We start from the raw sequence: 22640 nt of genomic DNA on the forward strand, positions 1-22640 counted from the left end.
TACTCAATTACATTTCAAATAATTTTGTGATTAATTATCTATAGTGTTACATTTAAAATATATTCTTGTTCCGTTATTATTGACAATGATGTTTATTTCTATTGTTCAAGGACAATTACTTGCAATAAGTCTTATTTATTATAATGAAGAGAATGTATATATTAAATTGCGTAAAAGTAATAAATTCCTAAAAATTAAACAACAAAATAATATTGAATAATTTAAAACCAATAAAAAATTTTAATATAAATCGAGAACTGCGTAAAACTTAAGCGTGGAATTTAAATATGCAAATGAAGCAGTTTGACTAGGAATTGATACAAAAATAAAGGAACATAAAAAGTATATCTAAACATTTTCATTTTATGATAATAATTACACAAAAGAATAATTCTTACATTAAAATTGAGTAATTTTTATTTATTATTTATATTTTTTTGCACTAACATTATCAGTTTGTCAAGCTCCACTATGTGGACAATACTGGATCAGTCTGACAATAATCGTCAAATAATTCAAATTCTTTTAAATCACACTGGAATTTTGTCGTTTAACGGTTGAAGTATCTTCTTTAAAAAAATCTATCTACGTTAGTACGTAAAGTATACGTTTGCTAACAATATAACAATTTTTTCATAATATATTCTATAAATAATAATTTCACATAATTTTCTATGCACATATAATATATATAAATTTTTCTAAAAATCGATAATTATTACTAGTATTATTTTGCTGATAATTATTATTATCATTATCGAGTAAGCAAATGGAATGGCTTCGAAATGGACAGTAAAGCTTTTTAATAGCGACGGATTAGTAAAATATTTAAATTATAACCGAAAGAATTTACAATTATATCAGGAACAATTTTTGCCAATATAACTATCATCTAATAAAGAAATACTTTACAGTATTTATTAAATATTAATGAATAAAAATTATTTACTATGTCACAGTAAATTGACAGCTATAATATAAGGATAATATATCACACGTTTCTCACTTACTTTCTCACATTGATAGATAAATAATTTCATAAGAAATAGCGTAGTAAAAAATTTTGCATCATGATATTTCTTATTACAAAAATACCCATAGAAAATAGTTCAGGAATTGACCTGATAGTAAAGTGCAAACGGCGAGGCAAGTATTTTTAAATCGTTGGCATCGTATTGAAGATAATAAGCAAATAATTTGCATCAAATTATCACAAAAATCCCAATTATGTTTCTTCGCATAATACTTCACTTTGAAACTAATTGATTAATTGTAAACAATATATTAATTTTAAAAGATAATTTCGACGGATTTGATTATTTTTAAAGCTAAAAAAAGTTTGATAAATTCCATTGAAATATTCAATTGAAATCTGCTGCCATAAAATTATACATAAACTCCTATAGCAATTTAATTATCATAAATAAACCTTGGCTTTTTATAAAATAATTATTCCATGATCTCTTTCGAGTCTTCGTTTTGCTTTGAGAGGAACAACGCCCATGAGATCTGCAGGAGTTGGTAATCCGCCAGAAGCGTTTGGAGCCATGGCTTGTTGATAAAAAACTTCAGTTCTACCACATTGACTTCCATAAATAACTGTATCTTCAGTTCTCACTATAATGTCTGTTAAGTTGCTACATTTAGTAAAGCGGTTGTGAAGTGTTGATACAATTTCCAAATCGGTGACACCCCAAAGACCTGAACGATGAAGAGTATCCCACTGTGGATCAATATTGAGAACGCTGTATAATTCTTTATGCTCACTAGAGGGTAATGGATCTAAACAATGCTGAAGACGTGATTCTAGACGTCCAAGAACGTTCATGCAAGTCTTCCACTGTAAACAAATTATTCAAGTAGTATCGGGATTATTAGTTATCAAATCAACACAATAAATGTTAATAAAATTATTCATACACTTACAAGATTATGTATCAATTCAGGATTATTAGCAGTACCATCTTCCATCAAAAGCATTAAAACCATGCTATTCTGTCCACATATAAATAGTTCAGCTTTCTCTAAAGCCACATCTTTATTCGTAGATTCTTTATCACTTAACCAGAATTCATCTTCATCATCATCCCCCATCCCAGAAGTTCTCCCAGTATTTTCTATTTTATTGGTCCTGGTTATTTTACTAGAAATAGTAGATAAATCATAGAACTCGCTAGGAGTTGTTTCTTTACTACAAAATCCACTAGTTCGTTCATCTGTAGCAAGTAGACTCAATTTGGACATCAAAGGCGTCAGCGGGAGACCGTCAAGTTTTCGTCTTGGTGGTAGATCAAAAGATACACATTCAGAAGTTGATTTCCTACGATCATCGTCACCTGCTGGTGCATTCAAGCTTTTTAAAGGTAAGCTCATTGATCTTCTATAAGTTTCTTGACGAGTTTTTGGATTTATTCTAACATCCAGAGGATTGGAATGCGACTCTGGAAGTTCTGTATTTATCACACTATTGAATCCTTCGATATGGCTACTATTATCATTTTTTTGAATTTGTTTTGAGGAACAATCATCCATATTTATATACTTTGGCAATCTAGGCGAATTTACATTTTGATCTTGCACTAGTTCATGAAAATGCCAAATATAATAATCGTAAAGTGTCTGAGATATTAACGAACCATCAGCTTTAAATACTGGATAACATGGATCTGTTATAGTGTTAAAAGCTCGTTTTTTAATAAGCTTTTTTGTATTATCCGTGTCTGGTGACTCAAAAGCAGGTTTTGATGAATTAAAACTATAAGTCAAACCAACAGAAAATCTTCCTGATGCGTCCTGGATCTCATCTAAATCACTCAGACTAGAACTTCGTTGTTTCCATGTTTTCCGACGATTTTTTTCTAATTTTTCTTTAGCAACACTTCTTAATTTATTCAAACGTTTGCATCTCAGAGCCTCTTTCACTACATCAGGAATATCGTCTATAGCATCGTTTTGGATTTTCGTTTGTTTTTCTGGTTTTTCAATTTCATCATTTCCACTACAAATTGACAGAGCATTGCCAAGAAGAATTCTATTAACATCTTTTAACGGTGTAGAGCAAACACTTGGAGTCAGTGGATTTGAATACTTTGGTTTAAATTCTTGTTTTTTTTCAAAATTCACTGAAGAAGCTGTTGATGATGTCGGTAATATAGGGCATTTAAGAGGCTGAGAAAATTCAATATTCGTTGAATGCTCAGGTTCTCCTTCTTCAGGGACAGTAAAGATTCTAGACGTGTCTCTGGTTAATCCAGAAACAGGAAGGGAAGACTTTTTATATTTTTTTCCAAGCAAATCCAAGTGACTCATGTTATTCACTTTAACATTGGGTTCTTCAGGTAACTCAAAAGAATGTTTACGTTGAATATAAACACGTAACAGTTGAACACCTACAGGCAGGTGAAAATCAGTTGAGATTCTATCTGCTGGTGCTTTTATTCTATATGGGTCAGTTATCACTAATTGCTTTGTTAATTCAGGACTCAACTGAGTCGCTATCACTTTGTTACTGTAGAACATTGTACCACCAAGGATACCTGGCATTTCTTGGCAATATTGAAGAATTTGCATGGATTCTAGGAAGACGTTACTCGCCGTACTTGGTAGCTTTATCATTGGCATATTGCAAAATAAACTTGCACTATACTGAAGAATTGGTAAGTAGGTTTCAAGCATTTGGTAAAGCTTCTCGGTAAATTTATTACGATCATTATTTAACGATTGAGAAATAGTCTCTAAATCACAATGGAAAAACTTTAAAACTGATTCCAAATAGTTTGCACGTCTTTCTAAAATCCAATCTTGAATATTTCGATCTGTTCCAACAGCGATGATATAATGGCCAAATTTTTTAATAACAAATTTGCCTCCTTGAAGGGATATAAGTTTTGGAGGTGAGAAACAAGTACTGAGAAAATGATGAACTCCCATTAGCTGTCCAGCCAATGCCAAACGTTGAACTGGAGATACCCATGCTGGATGAAAATACATTACTGCTTCAGCTGGATCATCTTCTTCTTTACGACACCGTGAAGTATCATAAATGAAGACGATCATCATTTCCCTAAAAAATAAAATTTTTAATTAATTCCATAATGATTTTAATTATAATTTGAACTCACACGAGTTTAAAAGTCCCATGTTCTTTAGTAAAAACCAAAGAATTGAACAGAGACATAGAGAAATAAATGATAAAGTGAAGACAATAAAGCCTAGCAATGAACTGGGTCTTTTTTTCAGGCTGTATAATAAGTAAACAATACATTATCTTGCCGGGTGTATGTTTTAATTAGATAAAGAGATGAGATTACGCAACGTACTTTGCCATGGTGATGACTTAAGTTGTGGATGTCAAAGAGGAATGTACTTATGCTAGAAGCCCGTTCTGTCCTTGTCCCTAGTATTTAATAAATTATCGTGGCCACATATGTGATAATGAAATCCACGTAGATAATTTTTCGAAAGGTTTGTTCATTTTTGTTACGTAATAAAAGCTTTATTGTACATGGTTACACAGTAAGGAATGGTATTACACACTATTGATTGAAATTGGAGCTGAGTAGACACTATTTACATTTACTTATTGGAGTAAAATTATCAGCTGTTGATAAAAACTTTCTCTGACACCAAACAAATCTTTAGCTCAACAAAAAAAAAATATATTTCAAACTTAACTTAATTAATATTGTTTTTTTTTGAAAAATTTAACTACAAATAATCATTTCTAAGATAATAGAAGATTAGAAAAATTTTACGTAAAATGAAATGTGGATTATTTAATAATGAGAATAGTGACAACTAATTCATTCTATCTTTATCTTTTTATTTATTACTATTTTTTATTTGAATCTACGATTTCTACAAACTTGATTTACTTTAAATCCCTAATATGTTATGATACGATCAATTATCATTCATTATGTAAGCAAATGGCATAGTTTTGCGCTGTAGTGTATAATAGTCTATTTGGACTTAATCTAATTCTTTATCTATTAAACTAATAATAAAAAATATCAATATACAAAAAGAGCATTAATCATTTTATTGAATGATTAATAAACTCGTTTAATGATAATCAATAAGAATAGTGACCATTGGAATTAATATTCACTAAGAATATATCACTAATTACTAGGAGTAGAAAGCTAAAAAGATAGTAACTAAAGTTTACTATTAGTAAATTGTTATCACAATTTTACAACTAATTAAATAAATTTTCTAACTTTGTAAATAACAAGTCAACTATTTATTTGTTCAGTGGATTAGTCACTAGATTTTGTCTAATAATTAGAGTAATCTAAAACATCGATTAAGCTCTCAGTGACCGATAATAATAGGTAAGCTCGACTGAAATCATTTCCTTGATTCCAAATGTAAATGTAAATACATATATCAAAAAATGTGATTAAAATAATCACTCAAACTATTTTATCATCAAATATAATCAAATAAACACAAAAATCTCTACAAAGTATATACAAATAAACAGTCATCAATCTTGTTTGTGTTTAAAGACCTTTACAATAATTCAATATAAAAAGAGCTTATTTGGCACAAACAAATTGAAATTTTTACGTCTAGAAATTTCTCTTACCATGAATTGCTTTTCTAGGGTTATGATGTGATATAATGATTGTATTAGTATTATACCATTAGAGCTAAATGGCATTTAAGCAATCAAATTTTTAATTTATGAGTTCATGAATTTATCAGTCTCGTAATAATTTATGTTTTAAAAAACGTGATACGCATCGCATATATTAACGTATCTACATTCTAACTTTTAGTATTTTTCAGTTATCGACTGAATCTATCCAGTTATTTTTTCATAAAATAATAGATAAGGGCTGGCACAAAGAACATCTGTTAATTCTGTGTTTTCAACAATAGTATCTGAAGTATATAGCCATTGACCAGCACGGTTCCCTCGTCTATAGCATACAAAATGTCCTGCATCGACTGGTCCACGGTGTTCAACAACAGCTTGAAGTTTATATCGATGTTTTCCTTGGTTTGGTGTCTGATTTGCAATAAGCATCATGGGTAATGTAGTCTAAAATTCAAAAATATTCAATCATGATGATGATTATTCATAAAGTAAAAATTATATATATAATAGTTTAACAAACCTGAGCATTTCGTTTTTTGAATTCAGTAAAAGTAAAAGGATCAAGAACGAAATATTCGGGAAATATAACAGGGTCATCTCGTTTAATGGGTATTCCTGAATTACTCCAAGTTGTTCTTGGAATGTGAAGACACAAACATCTTGGCAATTTTCCTAAAGTTAAAGTTTTCATAGCTGAACATCGAGTTGAACAACCATTACACTCGACATTCTGTATGACTTCACTAGTGACAAATCGAGAAAATAATTCAGCTAATGTATGTCGACGCCATGTTAAGGCTTCACCAGCAGGAGGAAGAGGTAAAGAAATGGTCTCCAATTTATCATACCGAACGGCAGACTTCCAATTGCAGTTTGTACATTTCAACTGACTCGTTAACAATCCAGAAAATGGATGAGTTTCATTAGACAGGACGCAACTGCTTTGTTGAGGGATCGTACAAAGAGAACTCCAAGTTCTTGAAGGACTTTGTTCGTCAATTGGTTCAGCTAAGGCTCGACAAAGAATTTCTGATGATCGCGCGAGAATTATTCCAGGTTTATTACATATAGAAAAGTGTGAAATTGACTTTGTTGATGAATTTAAAGGATGATTGGAATTTTTATCCAAATTATTTATAGTAGTAGAAACTTCTGCTTGAGCTATATCATTGCAAGATACACTCCTTAAAGCTAAAGAATCTCCAGATCCTTTTACATCTGGTGCTATTTCTGGACCTCGATTTATTGGCAAAGCATCAGACAAACATCCTTTCTATAAGAAAATTTAAAAATAATAATAATATCAAATTCTTATAAGCTTTTAGTTTTATGCCTCTTATATTCATTTTTTCAATTTATGTAATATTAATTTTGATTTAATTAGATTTTATAAAATGCGATTAATTTAAAGATTATTTTAAATGTAAAGCTTGAACTTTTTCTATTTTTTGATCAAAAAAAATAAAATTATAACTAACTTTTCATACACTCATAGAACGAAAAAATAATAAATCATAGCGCCATTATTAATAGTTTATAATCACGCTACGAATAGTGAAATGTATACTCACCCTATTCGGTGTTTGAATTTCATTTTGTAAAGCACTTAAAATCACGTGGAATAATTCATGAGCATCTTGATGACCTGGATCAAAATTCCAAAGGGATCCAAGAGACGTAATGACCTCAATAGGTGCTACATCGTCATATAAATCTTCTGAATATCCATTAATTCCTTGAAAAAATCATATATTATAAATAAGAAATATTTAATTAATTGGTTATTAGTAATCAAATTAGTTTAATCTTTTGATCATCTTACTGTCTATTACTGCAATCAAATTACTTATAAAACTACTAGATTTTTTCTTTTTGCCTTGCTCCTTGAGCCAAATAGTAAATGTTGTACAAGCTGCCAGCGCTTGAAGCAAAGAATTTAGGAAACATGTGTAGCCTAAGTTTGAGATTCCATTAACTCTTCCTAGAAAAAAATAAAATCTCATTGTTGTTATAATATTATACTTTGGATAAATTATAAGATAATTATAATAATCAATTTTTAATTATCGAAAATACCTCGTTTTCGAGGTCGCGGTGCCGGTCCCCAAAGTACAAATGCTCCAACAGCTAATGCAACACCAACACCCGCAAAAACAGCTAATCTTTCAACGTCCATTGTTAAATATCGTTTAAACTATGGTAATATTATATTTAAAAAATTGTAACACCGTTTAACAGTCTAAATATTGTAAAAAAAAAATAAAATTTGAGATTGTTTAATAATAGATTAGTACTCGAAAATTCTATACTAATGCTAGAAACAATTCCAGTATTTTGTGACTCTGATTCCTTCTGATTTTTGAATACTTAAATATGAAATCATATTTTAATTGTTAATTTCAATAATTAACACTAGTACTTTATTACAATCATTGACAATAATAGAATTATAAAAACAACAACTGTCCGGACTTATTACATTTCCAATATGTAATCGGACGTTCCATTTTATTTTGCCTTGAAGTTGGCGCTGACAAGACGTAATTTCGGAAAAATCGATAGTCAACTGAATCGAAAATTTAATGAATCGACCAATCGAATTAACTAAGGATGTACATTGACGCCACTGGTGGCCATCTTTCATACTAATATTCTTTTATTTTTCGTTCTCTCGGGTTGGTTTGCAAACAAAACTTTTCACCGTATTTTACGACAAGTGTAAGTGTATTAAATTGATTAACTACGTTTGAAATATTTATAAGAAATCATGCTTTAAAAAGCCGATGATAAAATAACAATTAAAAATTATCAAAGTATAAAATAATCTGAATTTAGATCGTGGAAAAATATTATCCGTGGGAGACACAAAAATGTTCCCACGCTCTTGGGTTACAAGTGTGTGCATTATGTGCGTGTAAATTCCAACGAGAAGATGAGCGCACAGGGACAAGAACACGGTCATGCTGTGGTTGTATGGGAGTGGGAGAATCGTCAGGGTAGATGGAGACCCTACAGCCCTGCAGTATCGCAACATCTAGAAAGAGCACACTTTAAAAAACTTACGAGAGTTTTCCTCAATGATGCTGACCCCACTCTTGACAGGTGGTACATTCTTTTTATTCCTTCAATTATTTCTTTGTCTTTGTTATGAATGGCTCTTTCTCTGTGTTTTATTTTTTCTCCTTTCTTAAGAAGATTTAATGACAAAAAAAAATTTTTTTTAGGTATTATATCAATTTAAAAACAAAAACTCAATGTAGCGATGATGGAGAAGAGATCCATGGAGTACGAAGGAAATTCTATTTACCAAGTTCACCTGCTGGTAAAGGAGCCAAGTGGGAATGGGCAGGTGACACCGATGATTGGCACACTTATGATATGGAAGTTCAATGTCTGATTGAAGAAGCTTGGGCAATGGTAAATTCTTCAATTCAAAGTTTTTTGAATAAAATTGATTATTTAGTTTAATCAATTAATGATTAAAAAATTAGAAAATAAAAACAATTTCATAATTTATAGGGAAGTAAGACAATAGATGTATCGAAAACATATTTGGGATTTCCGTATATCATAAACTTTTGTAATCTTACACAAGTTCGATGTTGTACTGGTTACGTACGACCAATTCGACGCATTCAACAAGCGCCTTATCCTCTAGTCAAAGTTGCTTTAGAAGAAATTCAATTTCCTACTGTTCGACGACCACTTCCTCCGCTTCAACCCAAAAATCCTGGTAATAAAACAGGCCATAAAAAGCAGCCTTGTAGCAGTAGTAAAAAAAGCACCAAAAAAGTATGTATAATTTTATTCTTGACTATTCAATAAATTAGAATTATTTTTTTTATTGGCAAAAATGGGATTAAAACTATTGAATAAATTATTTGTATGTTTTAGAGTAAAAATAGTGACAATGGACCATCAAATATTGCTCGGGTAATTCTGAGTAATTTCAACATTTTTGCAAGTAAACACCACATTGAAAATAACAATTCAGTGACTACCTCGACCCCAGAATCGTCAAACAAACGTAAAACATGGGACACAGTTCTTGATGCTGATTCGAGTAGTACAAAAAGTGGCAGAAGACCTAGTGTGGATACTGTATCAACTTATTTAAGTCATGAGAATCCAGTAGATTTGCTCGACAGCAGTGTCGGAAGTGACGATGTCTTTAAAGATTCAGTAGTGAACGTGGAACGAACAACTGATGTTATTTCTCAATACGTTAAAGTTGTTGAGAGTGATGGAACTGATTCTTGTCCGGTTTGTTTAGGAACACCCGAACCATTAACGGTCGAATTAACTCGATGTAGACATCGACTTCATTTGGCATGTTTAAATGCAATGTTAAGCTCTCAACAACATCCAATGTATATTCAGTGTCCAGTTTGTCGAATGATTTATGGAGAAAAACGTGGCAATCAACCATCCGGAACTATGAATTGGACACGAATTCCACGAGCTTTACCCGGATTTCCTAATACTAATACCATACAGATAACTTATGAGTAAGTTCAACTTTTCATAGCAGAATTTACTTCTCAACTTGACCTATGAACTGATAAATTAATTAATAATTTTTATAGCATTCCATCTGGTATTCAAGGGCCAGAACATCCAAACCCTGGACAAGCATACTATGCAGTAGGTTTTCCTCGAGTTTGTTATCTTCCAGATAATGATTTGGGTCGAAGAGTATTGCGACTGTTACAAATAGCATTTGAACGTCGTTTGATATTTACAGTTGGTCGTTCTGTAACAACAGGACGTGAAGATGTCGTCACATGGAATGAGATTCACCATAAAACTGAATTAGGTCCATCAACTTCCGGTCATGGGTATCCGGATGTAAGTTATTTGGAACGGACATTAGCAGAATTAGCAGCTCAAGGTGTCACTGATGGGCACCCAGGTCATTTTCAAGATATATAAAAATATAATTTATATATTGCTATATAAAATTAATAACAATCATTATAATTAATATCATTTATTAATTAGAAATTATTATTTTTATTATTAAAGTTAATTGCTGAATATTTTTTATATAAAAATTCATACTTGGCAATACTATATTATTAAGCATAACAACGAACTGATAGAATTCTTATATTAGCTCGTAAATTATTGCCATACTCTTTATTAAGTTTTTTAAGTGGTTTATGATATATAAGAGAATGAAAAGGATGAAAAATATTGACAAATCTATTAATTCACGTTAAAAGTTACAAGTTAAATTTATAATTATAGATTTTAGTAGATTTATGTTTAAATTGGTTGTTCGCCAATTCTTTTTTTCCATTGAGTTGATGTTTGAATGCTTTTTTTCTGAATTTTTATATAACATTATAAAGTAATAACATTGTTTTAAATCTATCATATAAAGGTTTTACAATATATTTTGATAAAATGAAAGATTTGCATCAACCCATACAATCCATAAATAGTATTATTTTTTATAAACTTAATATCTAAGTTAATGAAAATATATTTTGAATAAATATATATATATATGTATATTCAATAAATAATTCATAATTATTCAAACAATATGTGTGAAATACCTCAATATTTTTACGGTCTGAAATACATCGATAATACAACAAAACATAAATTTGTAGATGGCGCGCATTTTATCATTCAATATGGCCGAAAATTGATTTTTCCTTACTTTTCGCGTATTTACTGTAATTTTTCTACAAAACATTACATTCGCTAATACAACAATTATTATTGAGTGACTTCAAAAATTAAATATCTATGAATACTTATAAAGTGTAAATTTAGTGCTGTAATACAAAAAATCGACAAATAATAAAGTTTCGTTGATGCAAGGAACATCAATGAAGTATTTCCAGTAGGAGGATATTTATGTTTGGTGAAGTTTGGATGCAATCGGACTACCAAAGTCCGATTAACAAGAACAGCAAAGTGGAGCACAAATGCGTTCTTTGTAATGCTTCATTGGAGAGCAAAGAAGCTCTTCAGGAGCATTTTAGGTAGCATATAAACTATAATTTTATAAGCATATAAATAATCACTTTTTAAATAATATTAACTTTTAAAAATTGTAATAACTTTGAATAATTAACAATGAATTATATTTACGAAATATTTAGAAAACATGCCAATAAAGAAATTGATAGTCGTGGAAAACCTCATGGAAGTAAACCGTCAAAAGCATCAGTTACTAAATGTGACATTTGTAGTAGATGTTTTGATACTATTACCGCCGCAATTAGGCATCGATTTAAAATGCATCCCAATTCTCCGACAAAATTTTATTGCTACCACTGTGGAATGTTATTCCCATTGAAGGTAAAAAAAGCCTAATTTGAATAATTTTGATAATAAATGAGTATTATAATAGAATAAATCAATAATTATAACGATTTTTTTCTAGACAAATAGAGACTCTCATATGACAACACATGATCCTTCAGAGAGTGAAAATACAGCAGAGCATAGAAAATGTGAAGAGTGTGATGTAATATTTTATAATGGTAAAGCTCTGAACTATCACTATAAATCAGTGCATAAAAGGTATTTTTTTATAACTTCCATATTCAGCTATAGTTTATTTGGAGATTCAATTTATATAATAATGTATGATTTCAGACTTGTACACCTTTTTCAACCTATTGCAACCCCTCCACCGAGCAATAAAATCAAGGTAAATTCAATGAATGATGCACTTAGTGTTTACTATTGCCACCTTTGTGGAGTTGAATACATTGTTAAATTCAATTTACAACAACACTTGGAAAAATTCCATTCAAAAGAAGAAAGAGAATCCGTTCCAGAAGATTTAATAAAATGTACTATGTGTTCCGCCCTGTTCTGTAATAAAAAAGCTTATGAGGTACATAATAGTTATCATCAACCAGATGATCTTTATGTTACTTCAGAGCAACAGAGACTGCAAACGATAACAAAGATCGATCAAGATTTTGATATTCGACGTGTAAAACCTCGAGCTGAAAAATATATACCAAAGCCAACTGTACCAAGATTATTAAAACGAAAAAAACCACAAAAATTAAAAATAGACTCAAAGACTTTACCAAGTTTTACTAAAGTAATGATTAAAGAAGAAAAAGGTTTTTATGAGGATGAAAATTCAGATAAACAAGATTTTTCAAGTGATTCTGACAGTGATATTCCTTTAAAAAAAAGACTAGAATCAAGCTAACAAAAATTAAACTAATTATTGGTACAAATTTGATTCATTTTGTAAAATAACAAATTTTGTTATAAAATAACAAACTTTAATTGAAGTGTTTCTCTTTGAAATAGTCATAAAAAATATTTTTTAAGCTATACTATGCAAAAGGAAAACAAAATTGGCACAAATAATGAAAACAAATTTATATTAATTAATAGTTAATAAGTTATTTTAAAAGTTTTAATTATATTTGATTTTTATTTCTTTACATTTTAAATCAAAGTCAATATACATTTACATATATACAATATAAAAGTATTAATTAAATATAGTAAAAATAAATAAAGCATTTTAAACTTTTTAATACGATGTCGTTCTAATTTGAGAAAAAACCCATTTTACCTCAAAGTGTCACAAAATTATGTAAATCTAACTTGGAGAGATACATATTGTATAATATAAAATTTACCGCGGTGGTTACTGCGCATGGCAAGTATCAAGACTTCCGATTTTGAACGGAAATGGAGAGAATCACCATTTTCTATAACTTTTTACGTGGACTACCACTGACACAAGTGTAGTCCGTAAAAAATTTATTAAACTGTTTATTAAATTGTCTAAAAATATAATCATACATTTATTAGTGTTCAATAATAATAGTAAAAATAATTTACAAATTTACAAAAAATGGGAAGAAAAAAGAAGAAGCAATCAAGACCATGGTGCTGGTATCCTTTTTTCAATATCAATCTGATATATCACAAAACTTATTCTTTAGGAGTTTAAATTTACGTAACTATATTTTTAGAACACATCTACGTATTTTTTATTTCATAATTAAGTTGAAAAGACAACCATAATTTTCAATTGATTTTTATTAACATAAATATTATTATTTATCCAATTGTGTATTTATGGTTTCAATTAACATTGCGTCACTTGTGTGTTTACTCTATTGATGATGATATTTCCACATATGGTAAAATGAATATGTAACAATACAAGTTTTGTGAAGATGAGTAAATAACGCGCAAGTGATAATAAAACTGTACTGCACAAATTAATCAATATTGTGCTAATTAAAGTATCTCTGGAAACATTCCATTAATATTCTTATTAGTGATCTCTGGAAATTATTTTTATACTTATATTATAGTATTCATAATACTCCTTTATACAAAAATAAATATGTTCATTATAAAATATTAGTACACATTGAAAAAGTACAAAAAGAAGGTAATATCGGAAATCGATTTTTTCTTAACATTGATTTTTACTTAGGTATTGTAATAGAGAATTCGATGATGAAAAAATTTTAATTCAACATCAAAAGGCTAAACATTTTAAATGTCATATTTGTCATAAGAAACTATATACAGGGCCAGGCCTCAGTATACATTGCATGCAGGTAAGATATCCTAGATACATATAAAGATTATTGATTAAGAACCATGAATAAGTCATGAAGTATAGATATAAAAAGTGCATATTTTCTAAAAACCTAATTTAAATGAATTATATTCTTAATGTGACAATAATAGAACAATTTATTTTGAGTGTATAAGTGATTAAATGTGATTACTAATAAAATTCTTGCTTCAATTTCAGGTGCATAAAGAAGCTATAGATAAAGTACCTAATTCATTGCCAAATCGTAGTAACATTGAAATAGAAATATATGGAATGGAAGGAATACCTCCAAATGACGTAAAAGAACACGAAAAACAAAGGAATGGAGGTAGACCAGGATCTCCGAGTTCTGGAGAAGATGAACCAGCACAAAAAAAATCTAAACCTGAAGGCTTGCTAGGATCCGCGCCTGGAGCAATGTCAACAGGTTCAATGGTGCCTGGAGTAATTCCAGGAATGCCAATGGGTCAATATCCTCCACCAATGCATCCTATGATGGGTCCAATAGGACCTGTAGGGCCTCCATTTATTCAAGGGTGAATAAATTATTCCAATGAACCAAATTTATTAATTACATTTCAAATCAGCGAAAATTAAACTTTTTTTATTTTCTCAGAATGATACCTGGAATGCCGGGTATGCCTCCAGGCATGCAACCACCAGTCTCTGGTGCATCAATGCCTACAAGACCTTTATTCCCTGCAATGGTTTCCACAGCATCGACGTCTGTGTCGAATTCTACGCCTCTAGGAACTGATTTTAAACCTGTTACATCGATAGCTGGTGGATCAATAGGCCCTATTAAACCTACGTTCCCAGCATATAGTACTGATTCTACTTTAACGACAAATAGCACATCTGGTGGTGACCAAAAAGTTAGTTTGATTGCTACCACTGGTGCAGCGAGTAAAATTATTCATCCGCCTGAAGATCTTAGCCTTGTAAGTTATTTTTATAAATTTCCAGTTAACTTTTGAAGAAATTAATATTAAAATTAAAAATAATATTCTATGAATTATATACTAAAAAAATGTTATCCATAGGAGGAAATCCGGGCAAGATTACCAAAGTATCAACGTCGTCAAAATGACGAATCAAATCGTTCTGCGAGTGCAGAAGCAGCTAATCAACAAGCTGCTGCTTTACAACAGCAGCAACAACAACAACAAGCAGCAGCACAGCAACAACAACAAGCGGCAGCAGTCGTGAGCGCAGCGGCAGCGTTTCAGGATCAACAACAAAGACAACAAGCTGCATTATCAGCTCTTCAACAACAACAGCAACGGTTTCAAAGACCACCACAAACGATGATGGTTCCTGCAACCGCTGCTATACCTGTTTCATCCGTTGCGCTCATGGCACCATTAATGCGCCCAACGATGACTCTTGCTGCTCCTGCGCTCATTCACGGAGGTAACATGATGCGACCGCCCCCCATGGGCCTGCCACCAGGTAAGTGTTCACCAAATAATCCTGAAAAATCAGTACGATTCTACGCGCAATCACTTTGTTTGACCGTTGACTGCGAGCGTGTATGTTTCCTATCCATTTTCATAACACTATTGTCAGGATCTGATTTAATTTGGTACGTTCGATAATATCATACTGTTTGATACGCGATTAATAATTATCATACTCAATTATTTCCTTCTTCCATTTTTAATTATAAAATCTTGCATTTCTCATAGAAATTTATTTGAAAATACTTGAAAATTAAAAATTTTACATTTTAAAGTAAACAAAAAAAATTGCTGTGAAGAAATCAAGATTCATTGACTTTTCTTTCGTGCACTTTAATGAACCAAAAATGATTTCCCTGGTAATCGCTGGCTAGGTAAAATGTCGAGTGTACTCGGTCATGAATGAAAGAAAGAAACTGGAACATTTGGAAGTACATTTAAGGGAATATGGCTTTAAATACATCTCAGGAATGAATTTGATCATTTTTACATTGAATTCCTTTACAACAATATTCATTTTAATAATTTAATCTAAATATAAATTAATTATCGATTAATTGTCAAGAAATTCATTAAAAATGAGAGTTTAAGCACAATCAGGATTCACATGTATGCAAAAATTATATTTGAAAATCTTCTCGACAATGGAGCGTATCTTATACGTTTTTTTACGTTTTAACGGTGCGTTTGCAGGACGCCCAGTCACTCCTTGGTGAGTGTTGAACAACCCCAGTCTGGTTACTAAAAACGTGTTTTATTCAAGTACAACAAGGTTGGTCCTTAGCAAATAGCATGCGGTGACATGGCCTATTATATCTCATATTGTTATTTATTATTATTACTATATATAAATCGTCATTAATTCATCATTCATCAAATCACCTATTGTATCTGCAGTTGATTTTCTTAATATTCTTTTTATCTTTTCTTTCTTTTTTTTTTAATTATTGATAACGAAAAAAAATTATTATTGAACAGAAAATTTCTTCAAGAATAAAACAATTATTTTATTAAACATTATTTTTTATCGCTTATATTTTTATATATTTTTTATACATGATATTTGATGAATAATATATAAGATATATATTATTTAAAAAATTCTTTTTAATAAATTGAATTACTCAAAAAATTTCATAAAATGAAAGTAAAATAATTTGCTCTATAATTTCAAATAAAACTAGTTTAATAAAATATTTGTTTTACTTGAAGTGAATAATCTATTTGAGAGAAATGATTTTTTGCTGTTACCAATTCTATTAAATTTCTTTAAATTTAGCTTTATTTGCTATCATATCTAACATTTGCTCATATGATTTTCATATGCTCAAATGATTTTCATTCATTTTATTATTATTCAATCAATTATTATTATTATTATTATAATTATTTTAACGATTAATATTAATTATTTTAATTAGTTATGATCTCTTTAATACTTATAAAATTCACGACTTCTTTTCTATCTGCCAACCGTGTTTATTGCCACAATTATCCTTATGTCTTTGAACAATTTTCTAGCTTGGAATCCTGGTGTTGTGATTAAAGTAGTTGATGAACGCTTTCATTTATTTCTTTATTTATATTATTATAATTATTTTCATATTTTGTTTATTAATGAGCACGGGTAAAAGTCGAAGTTGTCGTAAAAATTCGAAAATTTGATGCATATTTTCTATCACAACAGAGTCATCGTTCGAAGCCTATATATACATATGTATATCTATATATATCCTTCTATATCTTTCGTCTCCGATTTTTGTTATTGGTTGAATAACAACTATTAATTAATTCATTAATTATATAAAAAAAGCTTTGTGAATTATCACTTTTAAAACACACGATACGTGTGACTAAAAAAATATGTTCAAACAATTGTCTTTCATAATCTGCACGCGTCCTGCTTCAGTGTTTCCTCCTTATTCTAAATTTTAAGACAACATTTTTAGCTGTTTAAGGCTTCTATTAGATTGAGATTTGAAATTTAGAATTGTTTATAGAATTGGTCAAAAATAGTCTTCTTCGTTTGATTTATCGAACCGGAACATTTTCATGTTATTTTTATAGTACAAATTATTTATTGAACTCATGCTCATAACTGAAGAACAATTTTTATCAAAATAATCTAAAAATGTTCTCAGGTGAGTAATTATTATTAAAGATACTTTTGACCATGACTATAATGTATTAAATAAAATTATTTGTTGAATGCTTTAATTGGTTTATTAATTGTACGAGATCAAAATTCAAATATAATATCAGAGGAGCAATAATTAAAAGGAGGAAAGGAGCAGAACGTCCAAGAGGACAATGAGGAAAAGGGTTTCTTTTACTTTGCTTAAAAAATTTGTCAGGTATTCGCTGAATGAATGAAGAAGAAGAATGAATGATAGAAGGCAAGGAAGGGAGAGTGTCAGATTTTAAATATACAGTAAATATAATATTTTGAAAAAAATAGAAGGATTTTACGGTACGTCTTTGTTTTAAATATATTTAAAATAATAATAGACCTAAAATAAAATTAAAAATTAAAATTTGCAGTAAATAAACGTAAAGTATAACGTATCTTTCACACTATAGCCTTAGCTTTGTGTCACACAAACAATTTTAGATAAGTCGCTACGACCGACAGTAAGTAAAAGAATTTTCACAGTATCCAAGTAATATTTTTAATATAATATAATAATAATAATGAATATTTTTAATAGATAAACATTAATTCAAACTCTAGTGTTTGACCGTGTGTCGCGGGAATTTTTTAACAATAATTTGAATTTGTTCTTTTTGATAGAAAGCTAGCTGGTAAGCATAAAATTTTGATGTTGATGAAACATAAATAAATATTATTCGGGTGGCAGCCAATGAACTAAAAATAAAATAATCAAATACAAGGAGTTTTAAACTGTTGAAAGATTGAATTTGTTATTTAATTAATTTTGGTGTGGTAGCACTTTTTCTCTATCGGTTTGATGTGAATTATTGTAATGTATATGCGGCACCAACTGCATGCTGAACGTCTCATAAAGCTTTTTTTTCAAACGAAAGTTTTTTACAAAATAATCAAATCGTTGGGTAGAAAGTAGGTGGGAAATTTGGTAGTAAATTTTTCATCATCTACTTGATGAACTACTATTAATCATCTCTTTATAATACATTCCTTCCTGATCATTAATCCCCAAAATTATCAACCAATATTTTAAAAATAACATTTCTTATCAAAAAAAAAATAATAAATACATTTTTTGAAAAGAAATAAATTATTTAAATTTATAATTAAATAATTTATTTTTTTTAACAAAACAAAAAAGAAATATTTTTTTCTGATATGCAAAATATTAAAATCCTCAAATTCCTCTCAATCAAACCTTCACGGCTGTCACCCGAGGCCCCCGCATCACACGGAGACGAGTCAACTCACAAAATAAAAAGTGAACCTTAGAATTTTTTGAATGATTGAGAGATTAAATGAGTCAATATAGAATACATGTATGCGTGTCATTAATAATAGAAAACAAAAAAAAATTCGTGACGTAAGTACTTTTGAAAACTCTGTACACAAAGCGCTAATATTTTACACTTGTAATATCTGGGAGAAGTATAATTTGCCTTGCTAAGGAACAAAAAAAAACCAGCAAGAAATAAGAAAAAATGATAAATGTTTGATAAAAGTTTGTCGATTTGCAGGAATGATCGGGGCACTGCCCCCGGGTGCGATGCATCCAGCATTTGCCACTCCAATGGGATTTCCTGGTGCTCCTGTATTAACACCGATGATGCATCCACGCTTCAGATGATCACCTACAGTGGACGGGCCCAATTCATCGGTGCACTTCGTGCTTTGGGCCCGCCCCTAGCCATGGCTAATTAAATAAATCATCACAGTCATGGCCAAGGACCAAGAGGATCATAAACTGCTTGTTGATCTACAAACGCCTTTTGAAGAGCCGTCGTAACCATTTGATGATCCTCTACTACGAAGTTAACATGAAGTTAGCAAAAGTCTTTGTTTTTTTTTTAATACTATTGTTAGAATAAAAAAACATAAAGAAACAGTGCCTAGAATGGTTTCTTGGTGTATCAAATTTGCATCAAGATTTAAATTCAAGGCCTGTTTAATTAATCCACAGGAAATCCCAGTGGAGAGACGCGATTGCGCATACGGGTGGCGCTTCACGCTGCCGCTAAAATGAAATAACATTCTCACGCTAAATTAGAATTGAAAAAAAAATTTAACCTTTATAAGGAACAATTATTTAAACAGTTGTAAGTCATTTTTTATTTTGTTTTTTTACATGAAGGACAGGCGGGATGATTGTTGCGCGGATTTAGTGGAGAGAAAAATGAAACGAGTCTTTTTGATGCTTCATCGAGATGATGCTTGTGATTGCGTGTTTCTTAGCTGCAGCGTGGAGGTTTCGGTCGCCTCAGGTTAGTCTGTCGAAAAATTTTTATTTTGTCAAGAGACAACTTCCTGTTCATTGATTATTGACAACAATTTTTGAAATATATTTTTTTTCCAATATTTTGTAGTATTTTACATACTCATATTTTATTTGAATTGTTTTCAATTTAATGAATATGGAATAATGCCTCTTTCCTTTCAAGCAACGTGTCTACGACGCATGAGTGAGTGGTAAGTACGGAAAAGTGCTCACAAAAAGTACGGAAACCGATTCTACACTCAACTCGCGCCATTCGAAAATTCTTTATTACGATTTTCTTCATTTATTACTAAGAAATTAATAATTGATATGATTTTTAATATTAAAAAAAAATTCATTTTATTTATTCAATCGTTAAATTTTTCCATTTAATTCGACCGAAAATTTTGTAAGCAATATTTTAAACAATAATTTCAATATCACTATAGTTAGATAAAAATGTTAAAAATCTTTCGAACATTGCCTGTAGATATCACTAAATGGATTCAATCATCAATTTCTAATTCATAATTTCAACATTTCTTCTAAACTTATCTTTTCTCTATAATTCAATAAAACGTCATAATTATTAACAAAAAATTATCTCTCTTTTTCTCTGCTATTTCTTCTTAACGTTTTACTCAATATTCTCTCCTCATTCTAATTAATACTTCCGCTTTATCTCTAAATCTTGAACAAAAATTGTGAAATATTTTCACATTATTATTTTTCTCTTTTTGTAATGAATTTTTAGAAAATACAATGCACACACAACTTCAAAAAAAACATCAAAACCGTGCTGTGAACACGTGTACGTACCAAATTTACGCATTGTTATTAATTATAATATTCTTTGAATAAACAGATTGTCTTTCTGAATATCATTAAAGCATTAAGATTTTAAATTAAAATTCATTTAATTACTAAATCATTTATAAACTTTCGAAATTATATATCAATGAATTTATGTAAAATATTATTGAAAATCGTATTTAGTGTAAATTAAAATATGTATTTAATACATTCAGCAAGACAATCTTAAAATAAAAATATTAATTATGTAGAAAGTTCAATTCAGTGAGTGTCATATTGTCGATTGTTTCAAATAAAGAACGTTTAATGAAAAGATTGAAAGGGTTTGGGCATAGCTTGACGTTTTAGGAAAAATTTCAATAAATATCAATTATAAGAAATAACATTAAATTCAAGGAATTGTTGAAATGTATAGATAAATGAATTAATTTGAATCATTGAAACCAGTAAAACAAATGAATAGATGTACTCATTTGATATGTATGAATATTAGCTAATTATAAAATATGCTCAATTTGTAAAAATATTGTTATTAAATTATTTCCTAAAACGCACGGGCGACAGCCACTTATTGTTTCAACCAATCACAGCTTCCATTGCTGTTGGACCATATTGGTCCCTTGCCTCAAGGCAGGCGATTGTTTGGACCTATCGTTATCACGATGTCGAGCCAGTTGTTTATTCTGAATATTAATTAACAATTTAATGTCGAGAAATTGTCAAGAAAATTAAGATTTTTTTGATGTTACTTGAACGAACTCATTAATTTAATTAATTAAATTGGAATTGAAATATGCTCGACAATGTGTACGAGTGGCTGGACCAAAGAAATAATAATTACTTGGTTATAAACTATGACAATCCGTTATTAACTGATCAATCTTACAATTGTATTAATAATTTAAATAAAAATCATCTCGATTTATTTTTCAATAATTTTATTGCATTCGTAACCTATCAAGTCCTCATAACTTTTATTGAACATTTTTTCACTATTTTATTTAATGTTTTATATTTTCTTTGAATTTCAGATATTATTATTTTCGTTATTTATTCGTATTTTATAGTATTATACCACAGACATAAAATTACTGGTGATTTTTAGTTCAATTAATATACAATTGTTTGGCGAATGCTTAGCTATGTGTGTAATACAAATATTGAATTCTTGATAATTATTTTACGCATAATAAATTCTAATTAAACGCCTGAATAGTTGATTGGTGGTGATTTCAAGAAATCAAGAGAATACGTATTGTGGACACTTTATGTGCTTTTATAGAAAAAAAAGTTGGAAGAAAAAGCTTTGATAAGTTAAAAAATCAACTAATTCCTTTTCTTTTTTTCTTTCATTTCTTTCACTCTATTTATTTGTTAAATTTTTTTTTTTTTTGGTTTGTAGTATAAATTTTTTCTATTTACGGGTGTAATGTTCTATTTAACTGGATTATTCTGGATTTTCTGTTGTATGTATTTGAAAACTGAAAGAAAAAAAGGCTGTCATACAATATTATAGCTGAAGTATTTAAAGAATTGTTATTTTCAGCATGAGGATATATGCGAGCGTAAAAAACTGATACAAAAGAAAATTATACGTCATATGTATCTTACCGCTCGTTAAAATAAACAAATTTTATTAAAACAATTCTTATTTATTTTCTATACCTTTACCTATAATGATAATATTCTAAAATTATAAACTAAATTTCGATTCTTGATTAAACATTTTCATCCAAATTACGATTAATTTTTTTTTCTAGTTT

The 22640-nt window shown here is 29.6% G+C and overlaps 5 protein-coding genes across 5 annotated transcripts; 3 read left to right on the forward strand and 2 right to left on the reverse strand.

Annotated features, from left to right (window-relative positions):
- Nucleotides 1-343: 343 nt before the first annotated feature.
- On the reverse strand, nt 344-4569 carry HPS4 (Hermansky-Pudlak syndrome 4 protein). Its single transcript, XM_035096576.1, has 3 exons — nt 4320-4569; nt 1927-4063; nt 344-1840 (listed from the first exon to the last, which is right to left on the reverse strand). The coding sequence occupies exons 1-3, from the start codon at nt 4325-4327 to the stop codon at nt 1439-1441; spliced, it is 2547 nt and encodes an 848-aa protein (XP_034952467.1). The 5' UTR covers nt 4328-4569; the 3' UTR covers nt 344-1438.
- A 232-nt stretch (nt 4570-4801) lies between these two features.
- On the reverse strand, nt 4802-8123 carry Usp30 (ubiquitin specific protease 30). The gene is made up of 5 exons (XM_035096577.1): nt 7685-8123; nt 7431-7589; nt 7180-7343; nt 6129-6881; nt 4802-6052 (listed from the first exon to the last, which is right to left on the reverse strand). Exons 1-5 carry the CDS (start codon nt 7782-7784, stop codon nt 5810-5812), a joined length of 1419 nt encoding a protein of 472 aa, XP_034952468.1. The 5' UTR covers nt 7785-8123; the 3' UTR covers nt 4802-5809.
- Nucleotides 8124-8276: 153 nt separating this feature from the next.
- On the forward strand, nt 8277-10807 carry dx (deltex). Its single transcript, XM_035096647.1, has 6 exons — nt 8277-8326; nt 8444-8710; nt 8833-9025; nt 9128-9400; nt 9503-10116; nt 10195-10807. The coding sequence occupies exons 2-6, from the start codon at nt 8541-8543 to the stop codon at nt 10538-10540; spliced, it is 1596 nt and encodes a 531-aa protein (XP_034952538.1). The 5' UTR covers nt 8277-8326; nt 8444-8540; the 3' UTR covers nt 10541-10807.
- A 456-nt stretch (nt 10808-11263) lies between these two features.
- Nucleotides 11264-12950, forward strand: LOC118075050 (zinc finger protein 354A-like). Its single transcript, XM_035096649.1, has 4 exons — nt 11264-11607; nt 11728-11926; nt 12012-12151; nt 12227-12950. Exons 1-4 carry the CDS (start codon nt 11480-11482, stop codon nt 12798-12800), a joined length of 1041 nt encoding a protein of 346 aa, XP_034952540.1. The 5' UTR covers nt 11264-11479; the 3' UTR covers nt 12801-12950.
- A 363-nt stretch (nt 12951-13313) lies between these two features.
- BuGZ (Bub3 interacting GLEBS and Zinc finger domain protein) lies at nt 13314-22522 on the forward strand. Its single transcript, XM_035096648.1, has 6 exons — nt 13314-13501; nt 14055-14181; nt 14382-14719; nt 14800-15124; nt 15227-15635; nt 19328-22522. Exons 1-6 carry the CDS (start codon nt 13461-13463, stop codon nt 19435-19437), a joined length of 1350 nt encoding a protein of 449 aa, XP_034952539.1. The 5' UTR covers nt 13314-13460; the 3' UTR covers nt 19438-22522.
- The last annotated feature ends 118 nt before the right edge of the window (nt 22523-22640 follow it).

Source organism: Chelonus insularis, unplaced genomic scaffold, assembly GCF_013357705.1.
Source record: "Chelonus insularis isolate UGA/USDA-ARS -01 unplaced genomic scaffold, ASM1335770v1 contig_144_pilon, whole genome shotgun sequence".
In the NCBI taxonomy this organism is placed as follows: domain Eukaryota; kingdom Metazoa; phylum Arthropoda; class Insecta; order Hymenoptera; family Braconidae; genus Chelonus; species Chelonus insularis.